Source organism: Tiliqua scincoides, chromosome 4, assembly GCF_035046505.1.
Source record: "Tiliqua scincoides isolate rTilSci1 chromosome 4, rTilSci1.hap2, whole genome shotgun sequence".
Classification (NCBI taxonomy): domain Eukaryota; kingdom Metazoa; phylum Chordata; class Lepidosauria; order Squamata; family Scincidae; genus Tiliqua; species Tiliqua scincoides.
In genome coordinates this window covers 31,379,098-31,400,102 of record NC_089824.1, presented here as the reverse complement: position 1 = coordinate 31,400,102, position 21,005 = coordinate 31,379,098, and the positions used below count along the sequence as shown (strand labels likewise).

Sequence of the window (21,005 nt, the reverse complement as noted above, 5' to 3'; positions counted from 1 at the left end):
CTATGCCACAGTAGTCAGGAACAGCAGCTTAATCCTAGAGGGATTTAATTGACCATATAAGGTAGGATTAAAGATCCCTTTTTGTACTGTAAAAACAACAGCCATCACAACCACCCCCACAACAATGGAGTTATCAGGTGCAGTAAAAAAATCTGGTCTCAAATGGAAGGAATTGGAAAAGGAAAAAAATCAAAAAGAAAAAATGTGACAGTGCAATTCTATGCATGTCTACTCTCCAGTAAGTTTCATTGTGTTCCGTGGGGCTTACTCGCAGGAAAGTGTTATAGGATTGCAGCCTCAGGAATAGCTTTTCTTGCAATAAGAATATACTATGCTAGAGTGTACTCCCCAGGCTTGGAAATTGACTATCTTGACTGTAGAGCTTATGCAGCTCATATGTTGACCACTGTCCACATATGGACCAGTGGGTAAGTGTGTTTTACACATACTTGCATATGGAAAGCAAAATATCAGTGCAATATCATGGATTCTCCCAGAACTTGGAACATGAGAATGCCATAAAATAAAGCTCAAGGCTGACCCATACTTGCAGATGGAAAAGCTATTTTGCCATAGTCAATTCTTTAACCTCCCGTGCATCCACATAATGACCCATGACTGCATATTGTATTTCAGCCAGTCAGACTGAAACTAGATGCAACTCTGTTAGTGATGGTAAATGCTCAGTTCTCCTTTTTGGAAGGTGGTGCTAGTCGGTTGCAGAGTCTGTGAAACTTGATGAACTATCTTTAATGGTTAAAGACAGACTTTGTGGATGAAGTGTCACTCTAACTCAGTACCCCTTTGCGAACATTGGCTGATGCCAGATACTTCACAGGGAACATGCAAGGGTGCAGGTGCAATAATGGAATTATCTCTTCGATTCATTTTAAGAATCCAGTGGTTTAAGGTTTACAAGTTGGTGTGAGGAATACCTTGGCTTCTGCATGCAGTCAGGTGAAAGGATCATAGCTGGCCTCTTGGCTATATACTAAGAAACTCTGAAACATTTCAGGAAGTGTGTTTTCAAGAAGATTAAAAATTAGCAAGGCTTATGTTTTATTGACTGCATACCATATGGCATCCTCACATTGTAAAAGAGTTGGCTGTCAGTATATAGAGGCACCTAACGTATTTTTTTTTCCTCCTCTGGACTTATGCTGTATCTCCCAAGGCATTCTTAGTCTTAATTGGAATTCTCTTGGCACGTTTGTGCTCTTCTATGGAAAGCCAAGTGATGTCATTCTAGTTTTCATACACTTACTGAAGTCCAGTTGGCATAGTGCAGCTCAGCACCACTTTAGTATTAAGCTCCCCTCGTTAAATGATACACATATATAACTCAAAATGCAATTTCTTTCCAGAACCAGACACACACATATTTTAATCATTACTGCACACCATTCTCATGTCCCAGTATTTGGAGGAATTAAAATTCCATCAGACTGCACTGACATTTTACCTCCATAAAGTCAGCAATTCAAGGGTGCAATATGTTCTTATGTCATCATTGCATACTGTATTCTGCTTTCTGTTTCTCAGTGTTGCACACGGTGATGTGAATTCCCGGGCAGTCCTAGCATACATTTCAGGCACCTGCAGAATGAGCAAGGTGGAGTCAACCCAAGAGAGAAACTGAACAGACACTGCTATGAGTAAATGCAGCTAGTTCTGTCACGACGGGAGAAGCCAGATATCTATTCAGGGTTTTTATTTTTATTTATTTTTTCTTGTGATTTGGGAGAGAAAGTCATACTAAAAAAGAACCAAGGGAACAGGTATGATGAAGGAGAAGGCAAAAGTGAAGTTTGGAAAAGAGAGAGTGAAAAAGTAATTACAAGAGAGGAGCTGGGCAGCCCAATCCTGAGCTGCCTGGAGCATGGCGCCAAAATGGCTACTGCAGTATCTAGCACTGTTGGCATCCTGTGGCGGCTCCTCAGGAAAAAGAGGACTTTCATCCCATTCCTCTGAATAAGGGAAGTAGCCCCACAATGGGGTTACTCGATTCTGTGGTGGCTCTTGAGCTGGTGGAGAATCAACAAGACCTTTGTTGGACCGTGCGGCCCGACATGGGGCTCAGAATCCATTGGAGCCAAGCTCCACCAGTCCTGCCCTCCTCCCGCCACACTCCCTCTCCTGCCACATCTCCTCCCCGCCATCTACCCACCCTCCCCCATCTCCCCCAGAACACCTCCTCCCCGCCTTTCCCCACACCCTCACTCACTTCTCCACTGCCCTGTGGTCTGGGTAACCGCTGGGCGGCGGAACGCAGGCCCAGCGCCAGAGCTGGTCCACCACAGGCTCAAGCTGGGCTAGGTCAGGTGCTGGGCCCATGGTAAGGGCTTGCAAATGTGCCTTATGGCGCGTTTGTGACAATCTGCACCAGCAGTGAGCCAGCATGCACTGTTCAGGATCAGGACCTTAGTCATTTCTGCAGTTACAACTGCTACTGGCATAGCCTAGTGACTAAGAAACCTACGGCCCAATCCTATCCAGACCTTACACTGTTGGAATCTGACAGCATAAGGCCTTAGGAACTGGAATACAGCTGGTCCTCCATTCTGCAGGCTGCTACCACAAGTGCAAAGCTCTGGAGGCAATGTGTGGGTAACAGCAGCCTGCAGAACATCTGTCATCATCTGTAAGTCAGCCATGAGGCTAGATTGGGGTGGTGAGCAGGTCAGGTCAGGGACAGTTTGGGTGTGGGAAGGGGGTAGATTTCAGTGGGAGTTGCATATGCAATATCCTGTCCCTCCTTCCAGGACTAGAACTACCCTCAGAGGCTCTTACTCCAGCAAAAGAGCCTGCATGGGTCTGTCTCATTGGGAACCAGGTAACCTATGGGGAAGGAAGTAAAAAATGTCTTTACATACCTCTCCTGGGCTGTCTGGTCCCTGGGCAGCCCATAGCATGCAGCTCAGGGCTGGTGGGGGATAGAATTGGGCTATGTATATAAAAGAGGTCCCCCTTGGTTCAAATTTTGTTTCAGGCACACCTAGACACAATAACACAGTGTTTCTCAAACTGTGGGTTGGGATCCATTAGGTGGGTTGCGAGCCAATTTCAGGTGGGTCCCCATTCATTTCAATATTTTATTTTTAATATATTAGACTTGATGCTACCATGGTATGTGACTACATTTGTGGAAATGTAACAGACCTGTACTTTGAACAAGCTACTATATATATGCTTTTAACAATGATTGTAAATGGTACTTACTTCTAGGTAAGTGTGGGTAGGATCACAGCCTGGGATTGTTAAATTTTCCTGGTTGATGATGTCACTTCCGGTCATGACATCACTTCCGGTGGGTCCTGACAGTTTCCCATTTTAAAAAGTGGGTCCCTGTGCTAAATGTCTGAGAACCACTGTAATGTGTTGCTAAAGCTTTGTTTCTCTTTCCTATTCTGTCCTGGCTTCCAAAGCAGATGGTGTCTCTGAATCTGGTTAGGCCAAGATGAAACCATGAAAAGAAATAGCAGTGCACTGGCATTTTGTGTGCATGCTTCTGCATGTATATGGATGCACACTGTGGGCCCCCTTCTGGCCTCTTCAAGTATTTTACTTCTTGGTAAATGTGTATGCATGGGCGGGTGTTTTTTTTTTTTTTTTTAACAGAAACATTGTCAATTTTAACCTCAAATGTAATATGTTTGCTGGGGACAGCTGCCTGAAAACAGGAGCAGTCCTTGGCAACATGAACCACATGGAGCATAATGTTGCCCTATACTGACACAGCACAGAGTGCACAACGAAGTCATGGTACAATGTTTAGCCTTCACACTGGAAACAGTATTATGGAATAGCCTCACTAAATGGCATCTCAGAAAGAAATGGCAATCGTGGGAATCTGCAGGTATTTATTTAGCAAAACTTTGCTATGTCCTAAAGCCAAGCTGTATGCCAAGCAGTCTACTTCAGCTCCTGCTTCATAATCTATTTATTACAGGCCATATTCTCCTTTCTTCCCCCCTCTGAATTCCCTCTCATTTGTCTATGTATTTTTGGAAACTGTGGCTTGGTACTGAAGGACGCCTCCAGGGCAATAACAGCTTGAAGTTTATAATATGTAGTGATTTCATTCTTGAGCGGTTGTGTGGCCTTTTGCTGAGGTTTTTGGAACAGAGTGGCCTCATTTCCCTATCAATTCACATTTAAATTGGTGACAGGGAGCTTATCCCTGTTGGCTTGCTGCTGGCCCAGAAGTCATAAACTGACTGGGGAAGAACCACTAAGTCAGCTTGCAGAGAAGGAATCAGAAGGTCTTCTTTTTTGCTGTTGCAAGAGAGAGGCTGGAGTCTTTCTTATGCAGCCCTATCAGTGTCCATGGTGCTTTACAGTAGAAGAGGAGACAGGCCCATGTCCCAAGGGACTCACAATCTAAAAACAGAAATTAAAAGCAAACAAACAGAAACTGCAAGGGTAACAGAGCAAAGGGAGGGAAGTGGTACTGGGGTAAATAAAGAAGAGTATACAATTATCTCATGCACACATCCTTAAGCTTAATTGTCACCAGGCAAAGAGATTAGGACAGTGATTTTCTGTATTTTCTCTTCATGGTACACTGATCTCTATGGTCTTCCCTATGGTCTTCACTTCTTGTGATACCACTTCTAACTTCTGGAAGACTCTTCTGGGTTCTGCAGCTCTGTTTCTAGGGCAACTGTCTGTGGTAACGAATTGTCTGTTCCTCTTCCTCCACCAGCAGAGCCTCAGATCCTATGACACCATCGAAGGTGGAGGGACAGACAATTGCCCTAGTTTCCCAATTGACAATTGCCATAGAAACAGAGCCGCACAAACTGGAAGAGTTTTTCAGCGATTTTCAAACCACTATGCTCCAAATTCCCTTGGCACACCCGCAAACCTTTCATGGCGCACCTATGCTGTGTGCCACAACACATGGGTTGAAAATCACTGGACTGGGATAGTGCTGAGTGCTTCACAGCAAAGATGGGTTTTGAGTAGGGTTTTGAAGGAATTAAGAGGCAATCTGCAGAGGGTTCCTGCAGAGGGACGGAGTTCCTCCAGAGGGGCCATGTTCCAAGGGGCAACAAGAGACCCTGCTTGGGGGAACAGGAGATCTTCAAGGGGCTGAGGGAGAAATACTGGAAAGGAGTGTGAAGGAGAGGAACACTCAGGGCTGTGCAGGGATAATTCATTTATCCCTCTTTCCCTTGCCTTTATTAAACATTAATAAATAAGGGTATCCTGGAGATACCACCAACTTCAGCCACTATTCTTTAACAAAGCCTTGTTTAATAAGTGCACAGGTTGAATACGTATATATGTATGTATGTATGTATGTATGTGTATATATATGTATGTTTAACATATGTATGTTAAACTTTTTTTTTTAAATTCAGTATTATACGAGCTATATATGGCTTGGCTTTTGTCTGGCACATATGAGTTATGAGGGTTCCCTTCAGCTGAGGAAAACCACCTAAGCCCATGACGTGGCTAATAAATCGAGCCAAGTTTGTTGGATCCCTTTTGCTTGCAGCATTTTGGCCCCTGTTGTTAAATGTGGATTGTGTTTGAGGGCAAAGTCATTATCCAAATCAATAGCACATTATTTTGGTCCTGCTGCTGGCAAGTTCAGGGTGTTTTGCAGCCAAAATCTAGAATCCAAACACCTCTTTCAGGGAAAGTGGAACGTTTCTGAGAAGAACCCTGCCACGGCTTTGCTTTTCATTCTCTAACTTGCTTTGAGTCTTTCTCCAATCTGCAAGGTAATAATGACCTCATTCCCCTCAGGCCTTAGTGAGACAGTCTAACCTGAAGGAAGTGTGAATGCCATTTCCACACAGACAATTCCTTTATGAATGAGCAATGCTTTAAAAGACTATGGTATTGACCGAGAAAAGACTTTTCAGTGTAACAGACGGAATGACTGTTTATTAGGACCAGATGGGCCTCAGGGTTTGCCAGCAACATCTGCAAGAGTAACAGTAAAAGAAGATTCTGATATAGTAGATGGAGAACTACCTGCAACCTTACAATGAGTGTGTGGTCGGGAAAAACCTGTAAAAGTTCCCGAAATCTTGAGTATGAAGCACTGGCTGATGGGAAGGAGACACCAAGGACAGCACACAGGGCTTTGGCATGACTGGCCATCCTGTTTCCTGGAAAGGGGTCGAGCCTGGGGAGAGGTGTGGAATTCAAGCTTCAGGACGTGGTTCTGATAAGGACTGGGGTACAGGAAACGGCAAGGTTTTGGAGATAGTTTTGTGGAGGGTTCAAATTGTTCATTAAAACTGAAATCTCCTATCAGGTACAAGCATCTGAAAGTTTGCTCTAGGAGTATAAACTGTACAAAAATATAGTGCTAATCGTGGTGTTCTCATACCACAATCAAAGGATTATAATAAATAGGTCACATCTTTACTGAGCATTAAACATGTCCAAAGAAAGGAAAGGGACAGGAAGGTTTTAAAAAGAGGGGATAAGATCTGGCATGTGCTATTCCTGCTGAATCCACCCCCTCTCACTTCCTCCCTGCCCTTGGTTCCTCACCCCTCCACAGCCAGAAATGCCCCTATTCCTCCTATTCCCTCCCCATCTCTCTCACTGCCTGCACCCACTGCCAACTCACCTACCCTGGCAGTTTTGGAGCTGCCCTGCGTGTGCAACCACCAGCATCTGCACTAGTGGCCTCATTGCACTTGCTAGCAGCGTCGGTAAGTGTGAAGATGTCACATGATGAGCACTAAGATCCATACCTGGATCCTGGGGCTTTTGTCAGCAGAACATGTGTTCTGCTGATGGAGGCCAGAAGATAGGATTGGGCTGTGACATTCATATTAGTAAATCAGTGCTTTGGGTAATGTATATTTCCTTTCCAGCAGGGATGGGCCGAGACTCAGATGACTTGGATTCAAGTCCTGAAAACACATGTTTTTCGCGACTCATATGGGCTTGAGTCACATGGGTCAAAAACTTGGGCACTGACTCAGGATTTGCTGGTTTTACCCTAAAAATGAAATAGACTCAAGTCAAAACTAGCTTTGTGTGTGCTTATGACTCTGTTTTGGGTGTGTGCTTACTTTTTTTTGCTGCTTCTGGGACTTGACTTGCTTTTCAAAAATATTCGGACTCAAAATGACTTGAAAAACAGCTCTGGATGAGTTGCGAGGGCCACTGTTATGACTCATTTGCAACTCAAGTCAAGGGGATGGAGACTTAGGACTCAACTGGCGTCTTGGTGCTGTGGCTCTGGCGTCTCTCTACTTTCCAGTGTAATGTCACAAAACAAGATATTTCACAAACAAACCAGAGATATTCTGACCTGTGCTGTCAACCAGTGTGCAGGTATCAATATTTACTTTTGGGGTGTTAAGATATCTAATGGCGCCTTGCAAAAACAACAGATGAAAAGGTTGTTATTCAGGGGGGAAAAATTCAAGAAACCTGAGTTGACAGAAGGTGCTAGAAAAGGCTTGACTTTAAAGAAGAACACTGGAACTGGAGTGATTTTTTCATATTTAAATTCCACCAACCAAATCTCATCGCAAATGGAGCAAAGGTCAACTAGCCGGGAAAGGTTTACAGGCAGATGGGTTTCCCAGGTTCTATGAAACTAGTCTTCAAATTATACACAGGCCTGATGTAAAAAACATATGAGGAGAGAAGTTTGAGCTCTGAGAGTTATAAAATTTTAAAGAGGAATATTTCTTATATGCCAAAAACATTAAAGTCAACCTAGAGTCTCCTGTGTATAAGGTCAGATGGAAATCGGTTCATGAATGTGACAGTGGTACATTCAGCTTTTACTAGAGGCCTTTTGCAAATTAGTCCTCGTGTCTCAATAATGCACTGATAATAATTGTACCTTTGCAGCCTCTAACCATATTGTCTTGGTAAGCATTTTACAGTAGGGAGGAGGCAGTTTGGAATAATTGTAATGGCATTAAGCAGCAGTAATAATTTAGCCCATAAAACTGCAAATTAATAGAGCAAGTTCCCCCCCCCCCCCCAAATTAGAATTCTCTCATTACTTTCTCGGTTAAAAAATGTACTAAACATTTATACATAAGGAGGGTGGAACATAATTTGCTTAACCCCTTGATTGTGAATGGTTGCTTTGTTATATGTCAGAGATATACAGTAGACATATAAGTGTCCTCTGGCTGCTGTGCAGGCTTGGAGACTAGGTCTAGCCACGGGTTCCATCTGCTAGAGTAGTCCCAACAGGTAGTGGCCTCACCCGGGAATTTGGGTACCCTAATCCAGGGTGCCAGAGCTCTGAGTGGGGGAGGGGCTGCTCTACTCTAACTCTATTCCATTCAGCTCTACTCTCTACTCCATTCAGCCAAGAGGCTCCCTCCTTGGGTGGTGGGTTGGGTCAGCCATGATGTTGGCTTTGCTTCCCTCCTTGCCCTTGGCAGGGCCGGCCTTAGGGTAATTTGACTAATTTGGCCAAATTGGACAATGTGCCTGGAAGAGCCCTGCACTGCGGCACCTGGGGCCACAACTGGCACCTCTCTCTTTAGCTGATGCTCTGACATGGAATCTTCCATGCTGAGGTGTTGCAAGGATTGCATGATGAGCAGAGCATTGCCGCTGGATGGGCCTCCTGCCCACTCTTGGGTCTGATTGTCTTTAACCCCCCCCCCCCAAGAGCTGTTGGCAGTTGCTACCAGGTACATTTCCACTGCCACTCATCCTGGCAGTGAATAGGGGGGCTCTGCAGGGGTGGGAGGGCCCACAAAAATGTTTTGCACTGGGCCTTGCAGCTCCTAAGGCTGGCCCTGGTCCTTTTGCTGTGTTCCTGGCCCAAAAACCTAATCATCAGATGGGCCTGGCCCTAATAGTCTTTCTCTCTGAGATCGGCCCCTCTCCCTCAATCTAAACTGCCCCCTTTCCCCATAAAAGTTCTTGCCATCTGCGGGTAGTTTCACCCTTCTGACCGTGATTGGTCTACCTCCACTTCCCAGACCATTCTCCCCCCCCCCTCTCCCCATCACTTTCCTGGTGGTCTATGGTGGAGCTCAAACCTGGCTGAATGTTCCTTCCACTGTATCATTTCTGCGCCCACCCTCCTGCACCTAAAGTGCTGACAATGGCTATGGAGCTCTTGCAGGACCATGCCCAGGCCCATCTCCATAGGTTGTCAGCCCTGGCTGCTCCCATTTGGTAAGCCCTCTCCCAGACACCAACAAATACAGCAACCTCTTCCACTCAGTAAGTTTTAGATGAAGATATGGAGTTGCTGTGTCCTCCATTGAAGTGGATGGCAAGTCCCATGTATACAGGGGGCCTGTCTCTGCCTAGTAATGCACTCAGAAAGTGGGATTGAACCAACAGGGAACAATTACGAATACATTAGACTTTTCCAGGTTCAGATCTACATCAGACATGTTCCAATGGGCATCTAACCTGGTGGGCGGAATTGGATAGGGGGGTGGCAATGGGGGAGTTTTTGCATGGGAAGGGAGACAGCACAGAGAGGCAGGATCTCAGTCTTACCAGCTTGCACCAGTTCCTGACACCATTCCCTATCCTCTTCCCTCTCTCTTACCTGAGCCAGAAAAATAGCTGGCACCAATTTGAGGAGTCCCATTAGAGCAGCGGAGGTTTGCCCTGGGATAACAGGTTCCTTTACCTCAAAGAGGCCACCCCTCTTTTGCAGGATACAGTGTGCGCTTCATTGGCAGGACTGGATGGGGGGGGATAAAGTTGGGCTGTAGGTCCATTTCAGGACCTAAATTGACCTGAAGGGGCCAGAAGGGTTCTGTGAAGGGGTGGACAGAAGTATGTTTGTGGCCATCTGCAGAGAAGGAACCTCAGCAATAAACTCCAAAGTTTAAAACTGTTCTGCTTCTTTATTAATAAATATTTGTACACCGCTTTTCAACAAAAGTAATGCACAAAGTGGTTTACATAGCAAAGCAAATCAGCAAATGGTTCCTTGTCCTCAAAGGGCTCACGGTCTGAAAAGAGATGGAAAAGAGACACCAGCAGCAACAGCCTCTGGAAAAGACACATGCTTGGGTGAAGAGGGTCAGTTTCCCTCCTGCTGCTAAATATAAGTAGGCACCACTTTAAAACATGCCTCTTTGCCCACGTTTGTCTCATGTTTCTGGCATTCTGCTATGGTTTACTCAGAAGTAAATCTCATTGAGTTTAGAAGGGTTCACTCCTGTGAGTGTGCTCAGTATTTCTGCCTTAGGTTTGGACTAGGAGTCTCTTCCAGCCAGTGGGAATCTAAAATGTCATTACCGCATATTTATGAGTCAGGCTTAATACTGTTAGAACTGCCACTAATGTGTGAATAATGGTTGACAGTTTCCAAAGTATACCAGTCAAACACAATTTAGATCATATTTCTAACATGGCTTTATGGCTCACCTCATATTCTATCAGTGCAAAATTAGGCAGTAAGATTTTTAAGAGATTTCCAACCAGCTCTGTTGGTGCAACAGTCCCTGCCTTAACAGTTTGAGTCACATATAATTACATACTGTTGCACTGATAATGCAGACTGGCATTTGTCAACCATGTTCATGTGCAAGTGAATGTATACATGTTGGCATCTTTCAGTCTCGGAAGACTATGGTATCACGCTCTGAATGGTGGTTCTGGAACAGAGTGTCCTCTCCAGTGCGCAAAGGCTGGGTAAAGCAGATATGGAGGATAGACTGTTTCCCATGCAGCAAATTCCCCCTCTCCACGTCACTGAAATGGTCCAGTGGAAAGGCAGAAGCCAATACGGTCGGTTCCAGCGGCGTCGCAGGAGTTGCCAGAATGTGACTGTGTTCAGCCGTGAACTGTCTCAGGGGCTCCGGCTCCGGATTTTGCCTTGAGGTTGACTCCTGAAGCCTTTTCCATAACTAGATGTAGCCACAAGGCAGTGGAGGTTTGGGATCAGAGTTTTCCTTCTCTCAGATGAGCTGCCTTCTCAGGCTGACAAGTCCCATCTACCCGGTAGCTGTTTGGTCGCCTCTTACGACAAGTACAGCTAAACTGAGGGTCTATTCTCATCCCCAGCCCCCAGGGGATAAATGAATGTATAACCTTTCATTAAAAGGACAGAGTTGACTAACCAGATTTAATAGTAGGTTCAATTGCTTCTATTAAAAAAATACATTTTGACACTTTAAAATTCATTCATTACGCAAATGTTTACTCTTTCCTCTTGTTAAATTGCTTCCATCTATGTGCTGGTAGATAATATGGATGCAAATTATATTATTGATAATATAGATGTGGTCTAATGGTTCCCTGAGCTGGGACCCTGATATGATTGCAATTAATCCATCTGGTCATTCTTCCACGACTACCGTGGTTGGCAACCTTCAGTCTCAAAGACTATGGTATAAGCCTACAGCACCTGGTATTCCCAGGTGGTCTCGCATCCAAGTACTAACCAGGCCTGCACTGTAGTGTGCCAGGGCCTCACTCTTCTCTAATCTCACAAGGCCTAAGAGATTAGTGACACTCCCTTTCCGGTTCTCAACACCTGAGACTAGTTTACCCTTGGATAACCTAGCACTCCACCAGAATTTAGGGAAGAATTGAAGTAGAGATGGTGCAGCTCTTCAACCCTGGATGACCAGATACTATGGAGGACAGAGTACCTATAACTCCATTGTAAAGAGGGAATTTGGCAGGTGAAGGGTTTAAAAAACTGCACCTGCCAAAATTCCTCTTCTATACCATGGTTAAAGGCATACGCACTCTGTCCTCCATTGAATCTGGTCACCCTGCTTCAAACAAAACTGAGTATTTACAAAGGAAAATTTGGTAGTAATTTTTCTCTTGAATAGTTCAGCAGTGATGTAGCTTACAGCACAAGCCTAAGCATGTCTAGTCAGAAGTAAGCCTCACTGAATTCAATGGGGCTTACTCCCAGATAAGTGTGTATAGCAGCCATTTTCAACCTTTTTCAGCTCAAGGCACATACTGACAAGGCACTAAAGTTGTCAAGGCACACTACTAGTTTTTAATTACATTATTATGTTACAATTAATTTAATTAATATAACTAAGGGCATAATCCTAAGCAGGTCTACTCAGAAGTAAGTCCTATTTTGTTCAATGGGGCTTACTCTCAGGAAAGTGTGGTTATTCCACACCAGGATTCACTGTGGGGGGGGGGGAGAGAGAGAGAGAATGGGAGGCAACTGACTCTGGACTTTGGAAGGTGGGGAAAAGGGTGGGGAGGGCAGAAAGAGAAGGGTTAACTGCAGTTATGAGGGCAGAAAGTGTGTGCAGGAGGGGAGGGGGTGGGGTGGGGGAAGAGAAAAGCATCACTTGCCTGCTCATGTATTCAAGAAAGAGTACGACCAAGCCTTGTACGCCTACTCGGAAGTAAGCCCCATTATAGTCAATGGGGCTTACTCCTAGGTAAGTTTGGATAGGTTTGTGGCCCAGCGCCCTTACTGCCAAAGCCCTGCCAGTGGAGGCAATGCAGGCAGGGTCACTTTGGGGCGTTGCAGGCAAGGAAAAGGGCCTCTCTGGGATCCTTTTCCAGCCAGCTGCTTCTGGCTCTGGACCCGCTTCCACCTTCTGGTTCGCCCTCCCTCCTCGCTCTCGCTGCTCACCCTCACTCCCTCCACGTTCTGCCCGCCGGGAGCTCTTTCAGGCTTCTCTCCAAATCCGCGTGTGCGGCAGGCTCCAGCAAGAGCAGAAGCGTTCCACGGGCTGCCCCTTTTTCTCCTGCCGCCGCGTGAGGCTCTAAATGGCACTTCTCCCAAACTCAGCTGCTGCTGCCGCTGCTACCACCGCCTGACTGCTTGGCCCGTGGCACACCTGAGGCAGCTTCACGGCACACCAGTGTGCCATGGCGCAGCGGTTGAAAACCGCTGGTGTATAGAATTGCAGCCTCATTGATTCAGTGTTTTATTTCAGCTCCAGTTTCAACTTTTCACACCGAATGACTAGGAGCTTGCCCGTATATGCTCTTTGGGGTTGTTTTGCTCCTCCGCCTTGCAGCTGGCCATTTGGGAGGGAATTTCAACCCAATTGCCCTTCTCACATTTCTTTCAACTTAAATGGTTTTGGAGGGAAACCTGTAGTTTATATTCTGACTTCACACAAACAGAAAAAGAAACTGTTTTTAACCTTTGTTTATGACAAGAGATATACACTTAAAACCAACCCCTCCCTCCCAAAAAGACTTCACATTTTCATAGAGCTTTCTGGTGCTCAAAGCATTTCACAAACATTAACCTTTACAACTGTGCATGTTGGATCTGGTTTTTCCCTGTACATTTCCCCAGTACTGTATATTGGCTGAAATTCCTTCCCCCACTAAAGCTATAGACCCTGTATCATATTTGGCATGTGTTCTCCTGTTTAGCCTTAAAATATAGCCTTGCATATAAGGAATTTGGATTCATGTAACTTATATAGTACTATTTCATTGTAATTAGAGATAATTCAAAATCCAGTGTAAATATCAATAAAAAGAATTCAGGATCCTTGTTATTTACATTATTATTATTATTGTGTGTTCTTTGCCCTTCAGTTGGTGCTATTCCTAATGATAATCACTAAGAGCACAGTATACAGGTCCAGCCTTGTTATACACGGATTTTTTAATACACAGATTTGACTCAACATGAATGGCCACTGCAAATGAGAAGGAATGTGCTGATCCCTGGAGAAGGGGAAAAATGCATCACTTTAAAATCACAGTTTAAAAAACTGCTTTTTACTATTGCAGAGAGACAGTCATACAAGTGATTACAGGTATAACCTAAGTATCCACAGATTTTTCTATCTCAAAGGTGATAGGGCCCTTTACATTAAAGGAAAACAGTCCTTAATAATGCCAGAGAGGGTAGTTGGCTGACAGTCCATCAATCATTCTCTCTGCAGCCTTCTCCCTGAGCATGTGAAAGAAGGTTAAATGGCAGCGATGATCACCTTCTCCATTCTTTCCCCCTTGCTGGGGCTCCTGGTGAAGGGAGGGATTACTGCCTCCTAGTGAAGCCTAAGCTCCTGGAGAGAGACTGATGGCCTCTGTGTCCATTACAAAGATCAGCAAGGCTGTTTTTAAATCACCAGAGCAAAGAGACTTTGCTTTTTCAAATTGATTTGCTATAGTGTGTTTTTTGCCATCCACCTGAGTTCTTGGAATGGAACTCTTGAAAATAATGAGGCTCAACCTGTATGCTGAGAAAAGGGGGATTTGCTTGTCTCTTTCCACAGCCTTTAAGGAATGTTCTTGATAGTCCAGGCCTTTTTATTTACCTGACGCTATGTTACTATTTTGGCATTATTGCCTCTTTTGAGGTGTTTGCCCTGACAAAATTCCTAAAGAAAGCAATAATGCTGGCTAAACTATTTCCAATAAATAAAATATTGGAGAGAAGCAAGAGAAGTTTAAGAGCTTGATATACACAACCTGCGTCATAAAAGTGATATGCGGCTTCACTAGAACCTGTTATTTTCCCTCCCATACTGTGGTATGGAATTCTGCCTTCACCGGTTCAGATTTTATCTGTGATCAGCTAGCTGTTTCATTACTTTTTTTTTTGGACAGCCTCAGTAATTTGAGGGAAAAAGGTGCAGTTGTTGCTCATCAAAAGGAAAAAAAATAATGCCAAGAGGTTATGATGGCATAGTGCTATCTTTCAGGGAAAATTACTTACCTGTAATTGTTGCTTAGTAAAGACAAAATAAAAAATTGCAGCAGGCTGGAAAGACATTATTAAATGGTTTTCCTGCAAAATTTGCAATCAGATGTCACCGTGTCAAACGAAACAACACGGTGGGCAATTTTGCCAAGCATTTGTCTTCTCTACTTAACCTGCATGATCTTTTCAAAACGAGCTGGTGAAAGATGGATTTGTCTGGATGCACAGAGATACTACAAAGCAGAAATGACTCTGGGATTGTGGATGCACATGGAAATGCTGTGATTTCTTGTGAGCTGTAGGGCCTATTTACTAGGCAGTCCAATCCTAACCTGTTCTGGAATAGGCAGGCCAACTGACCTGCATGATATCCAGTGCAAGTTAGAAGGTGAAAGCAGTGCAACTCGGAGTAAAGGGGCTTATGTTGTCTTATCCCAAGTAATGCCTCAGCTACCTCAATGGGATTACTCCGATCTGCCTTAGCTAATTTGCTGGCACAGATCTGAGCAGACTGGTGTAAAGCTGGGCTATTCAGGAGGGGGGTCAGGATCTGGCTTAAGTGCTGGAGGTGGGTCCCACCCCCTCCTTGGCCCAGTCCACCCAACAGCCCACCCCTGTCCACCCTCCCCAAAATGCCCCAGTTCCACCCTTCCCCTGTCCTCCCCAAACCCCATGTCGGCCTCCCCAGGTCAATACAAACTTACCTTCCTGGGGTGGTGCAGAGGCTGAATTTGCACATCTTTGCACTGGAGAAGGTGCAAATGTTTCTTATGGCATGTTTGTGACACAGCACAAGGGACTTGTGCTGGCCCAATGGCTCCTCTAGATTGCACCCTCAGCCACCAAACCTATGTGTGTTGGAAGCTGTCAGAGATCTACATTCATCCTCAACCAGAGGAGAAAGGAGATGTTGAGAGGAGGGGCTTCATGACCACTTTCTGTATCTCTTTTACGGAAAACAAATTGAAACTAGTTCAGCAATGTTTGGTGTAATAAATCATCATAATGTTGTTTTAGGTTGCATTAAAGCAAATACCAGAAATGCAGAGGCACATTAGAATTGCTGTTGGATCAGATCAAAGGTCTGTCTAGCCGGGAATTGTGTCTCCAGTAGTGTCCAGCCAAATGCAGGACGTGATGGAGAGAGACATCCCTAATCATTTGTGCATATGAAGCTGCCTTATACTGTCAAGGTATTGGTCTGTCTAACTCAGCATTGTCTATGCTGCCTGGTAGTGGCTCCCCAGCATTTCAGACAGAAGTCTTTCCCAGTCCTACCTGGAGAGAGGCCACGGACTGGAAACTGCCATTTTCTGCATGCAAAACATGTGCTTTACCCCTGAGCTATAGTCTCTCCATTATTGTCTCCAGTATCTGGCAACCAGAGTCACTGATATATCCCACTGTGCTGTGGGGAGGGCACAGGGCATTGATTCTGTATTTCATCTTCCAATTTGCAATGATCCACTTCTTCCAGAAATACGGCACATTGCAAATCTTCCATTTCAAGAGCAGAAGCGAAGCATGTAATTTTACTCATTTCACTCTGGTGTCCATGTATTTGAAACGGGATTCTCTCCGGCTAGTACCTGCTTTTTTGAAGCACTGCATAGTTGAGCTCGCCTAGTGCCAATTCCATTTCTCACCATTCCACAGTCCTTCAGTCTATAGCCTCTGAGGACCAGTTTAGCCTGTGGCCTTCACAGACTCAAGGGCTGAGGAGAGCACATTTGGGGTGCCTATCCTATAATTGAAAAGCACTGCAGTGTTTCGAGGGCTTATCATTAAGAACAGCAAAAGTTGCCTTCTTGGCAGCTGGGAACTGTACAAGTTGTTCTTTGCAATTCCTTGGGAAGTGTCCAGTTGAAAGCCCTAAATACTATAATTTGAAGCATTACATTGCTATATTTGTACCCCCTTCCTATTTTGATATTGCTGCAGTGATTCTGCTCTGAGCCACCTCTGTTAGCTGAGCTGGCAAGACTCTGTTGGCAATATGACTTGGCTCTTCCAAACTTTCTCAGCTAGGATGTTCTTGGAAATTTGGATCAGAGTGAGGCAACTGGTGAGCAGTGAACCTTGGCCATTGTTTTGACCAGTACAATCTTAGTATTTTCATATGAAATCATATGAAGATTTCATACTGCCACGTGCTATGGCAACAACATATTTCTGTCATGATATACGCTGAAATCATAAATGTATTTGCCCCTTCAATTTCTTCTTTCTCCCCTGAGCCACAATTTGTGAGCCACTTTTGTCAGACAAAACAAGGGACATCTTGTTGGTTCTCTTATACTTAACAGGAAGAGAACTACCATCCCTTCATCCAAGTATAATCTCTCTTTTCAGTGACTAGGTATGCCTCTTTTGTGTGTGTGTTTTAGATTGTGAACCCTTTAGGAACCAAAAACCATCTCTTCATTTATTTTGCTCTATGTCATGAGCAAGCCTCCTCCTCTGGAGAAAACTTCTTCCCTCCCCCCTAAATTACAGTGCTCTGCATATACTGAAGTTGACCTAGTCACATTCTCCATTCTGGCCTGAGCTCCCTGTTGTGTATCACAAAGCATTCCGCTTTCAAATATAAATTGGAGTCCAATGACTGCCAGAGAACAATAACCTTGACCGAAACCTAGCTCACACCTAGTTATTCATCGACTTTGCTCACCTGACTTAGGAGTGAGAAATCTGTCAGTTTCAGATCAGCTCATCAGAGCTTGGGTATGGGGGCTTGGCTCCTAAAAGTGGGATAAAAGAGCATTGCCCAGATTGGTTGAGAAAGTGAGATGAAAGTGAGATCCATGTAAACTGGATTTTGCAAGATGCTAACCAAGCCAAGATGAAAGCTGTAATACCACCTAGCTAGGAAGGAGTTAACTCCTGAGAGGATCTTTCCCTCCAATACTGGAGGGTCCTATTATACTCCATTTTTTTATTTTGAACTTTGCCTCTTGATCTGAAGTGTAGCATTGGAGTGTCTTTTTTCCTAGTTCCATTTTGTTCCCCAATAAATCTTTTTCTTTGATTTGAGTATAACCAACCTGCTAGTGCTTTAACCGATAGAGAAATTGGCCTCCCATCTCTGCTGCTTTGCTCAGCCTTACTTGCTACCCTGAGAAGGTTTGTGTGTGTGATTGTCTGGGGATTAGTGATGGGGGGGGTGAAGTAGGGAGGTTGGTTAGGGCACTGCCCATCCTTCTCCCTTCTCAGATAACTCATCCTGAGCACTGTTGGTTGGCAGCCAAACCCCAAGCTCCATGAAGGAGTGGAAATGTGACCCTGATCTTGCATTTCTGGTGGCAGCTAAACCTACTCCGCAGTTATGGCCAGGGCATGACTAGTTTTGAATGATATTAATGAAAAATAGCATTTTAGAGAGAGTGAATAAAAGGGTGTTGGTACAAGCCATTTCCAACTAGCCATTTCTCCTCTCAAACACACCCCTGAGCTGCTTTTCTTTCCACATTAGTCCTTGCCAACAGTTTACCTCGGCTCCCATTGTTGCATGGTTGCATTTGGCTGGTTGGTTCAAAGTCCATATGTGAAATTCCCTTCCCCCATTACTTTGTCCTCTCACTGCATTTGTAAAATTTACAACCTCAGGCCCTTGCAACTGGTCACATTCTCCCTTCTCTGCAACTATAGATGGCAAAATTAGGACACCCTTGGTGACATTCTTCCTTTTACCCAACTCTCTTCCTGCAGCCCCATACAAAGAACTCCTGAAGAACATGCGACCGTGTATAAGGCAATGAAAATCATTCCTGAAATCAGGGACCAACTTTCCAATGCAGAGCTGCGGGAACTTAGTACAACTGTTGTAAAAGAACAATGGGAAAAAGAAAGTAAAGGTAGGACAAATACAGTCATTTATTGTCATTCTTGCTACCAACAGTTGGGTCAGCCCAGTAGCATAGCCAAAGGGAGGGCACTGCAACGTGCTGTGCAAGTGGTCCCTCCCACTTGCCATCAGAGCCATTCCAGCCATAGTTGGTGCAGGCAGTGCCTAAGTGTTGCCATCTATGCCCAAAATGCCTCTGATGGCAAGCGGGAATTCCCTTTGGCTGTGCTATTGGGTCAGCCCAAGACCACCTGGTACTTCCAAATGCTACCCCACTTTCCCTGGCAGTGCATCAGCCACTTCCGCATCCACCGATCTTCCTCCAGTTCCTTGATTCAAAAAAGAAGAAATGGAATGGAAGAGGAGGAAGGCTAAAGCAGTGATTTAAAACCTTTTTTAAAAAAAATCTCATGGCACACTGACAAGGCACTAAAATGTTCAGGGCACACCATCACATACATCACCAATGTGCCACAAAATAATTGTTGAAAATCGCTGGGTGAGAATGTCGGAGACACCAGCCCACCACACTCCTTTCCTCCATACATCCTCTACCAGTCCTCTCCCCTCTTCCTTTTTAAATTCAGAGAGTGAAAGAGGTGGGGAGGTGAGCACCCCTGCTAATCCACCCTGGTGTGTTCCTCTAAAATGCTGAAGCAGGTGTGTCCTGTATTTGTACATGTATTCATCAGGTTGGATATGATGGTTACTGAATTGTCATTTTCTGGGGTCAGCAATTGCAGCAAACAGCTCCTTACTTCCACAATAATATATGCCAGGTTTCATCTCTCATCTTTTCTTCTAATATGTTCTGCCTGTCATGCTGACTTACATCAATCTTTTTCCTCCTGATCTACAATCTAAAGAGAATTGTCATTATTCTGCTAGAAAGATGCATGTGGAAAACTGCTTAGTGGAAACTGCAGATATGGTACTCATTTCCTTATGATTAATTTCTGCAATTTTCTTTGCACCTATGAGGTAATCTTTGTATTATGAAAGTCTTGGGTTTCATATAAATGAACTACCCTCCTCCTATCCTTCAAATCCCTCCTCAGGACCCACCTTTTCCATATGGGCTTGGGCCTCTCCACTAAGGGCCCAGTCCTACCTAGCAACAGCGCACTGGATGCAGGGCTGCCAATGCAGCATCTGCTGCATCCAGCCAGTCAGGAGAGGTAAGAAGTAAAACACTGACCTTACTTTCCTGACTGCTGCACGATCCCCAATGGGTCTTCTCAGGTCTATGCCAGCCTGTTTGCTGTGAGCTACATTGATCTGCTTTCTCTCCACTAAAAGCAAGCAGAAAGTGTATTGCCTGCCTCCTTAACCTGCTCCTGGCACAATTTCTTCAAACATGGAAATGCAGGACTTCCAGTTTGATTTGCAAGACCCATACAACTGAAGGAGCTCCTTGATTTGGAGAATCCATGCTAACAGCTAGTTAAGGAGTTTCTTTGGGCACAGGTGGAAGCAGCAGATATGATGAGATATTGGGTGGCTTTCTGGGTCATACCACTCTGTTCCTTCCCTATCTTTGCTTCTCCTACCTTTGTGTCTCCAGCGTCCATTTTAGATTGTAATCTCCTTGGGAGCAGAGACTTAAGGGCCTCTGTATATTATGTACTGTGTACTGGATGGGAGGGGCTATGACTCCGAGTTAAAACACATGTTTTGCAAACAGAAGGTCCCAGCTCTGCCAACTCTCCAGGCAGTATTGGAAAGATAAAATTTTACTGAGAAGAGACATCAGGCACCAACAACAAGCTAAAGGATCAGCCCTCTGCTTTTCTTTACGTTAATTCCAGTGCTCTCAGCATTCCTCCAGTCATTCAAAATTCATAGCCTGCTTTCAGTATATTCTGTATTGTCACCAGGTTTGGAGCCCAGGTGTCTGTGATTTAGTGAAGATTGCACAGCAACTCCTTCACCAGTTTCACATCTTAGTTTGTATCCTTCAAATCTGTTCATTCTTAGAGTTAACATTGTATTGATCCTTTACATGACAGTAGCAAGTCACCTAAAGCGAATACCATAACTGAAGGACAAGTTATTAAAAGATCAAATCATTATCTAAGCAGGCAAGAACTATATTTGCATAAATTAAGTTGAGATAATAAAAAGGACAATTTTAAGGTCAGAGCTGGTGATTGAAATGATCATGATGTAAATGGGCATTTTGGTTGCTGGGATGTAAATGTGATATAACAAAATGATTCTACCCAAATCTGTTAGTATTTTGGCCACTGAAACAGTGGTATTACTTTGGATTAAATGTTCTTCTGATTTAGTGTGCATTCAGTGAAAACTGCAGTAGGGTAGAAGAGAGAGAGCAATCTAAAATTACCAAGCACCAATGTGTGCGTGAGATAAAAGCTCATCTTAATGACTCAGACTGTCACATCATGCCTTTAAAGAAAGAAAGAAAGAAAAACTGCTTTGCATCAATGTGCAATCTTTTCCAGTTCTTTGAACGTGGTTAAGCAATATTTTCAATCTCATCTGATTTGTCAAGCTAAAAATAAACATAAAATTGATTTTTGCCTAAGTAGAACTGACTTGATAAAAATAATA

At 44.4% G+C, this 21,005-nt stretch overlaps 1 protein-coding gene across 1 annotated transcript in view; it reads left to right on the top strand.

Annotated features, from left to right (window-relative positions):
• CNBD1 (cyclic nucleotide binding domain containing 1) overlaps window positions 1–21,005 on the top strand; it is a 172,018-nt gene that overhangs the window by 62,424 nt on the left and 88,589 nt on the right. The window contains exon 5 of the mRNA XM_066624400.1: window positions 18,296–18,441. Coding sequence (XP_066480497.1) covers window positions 18,296–18,441 — 146 coding nt within the window. The remainder of the gene's footprint in view (window positions 1–18,295; window positions 18,442–21,005) is intronic.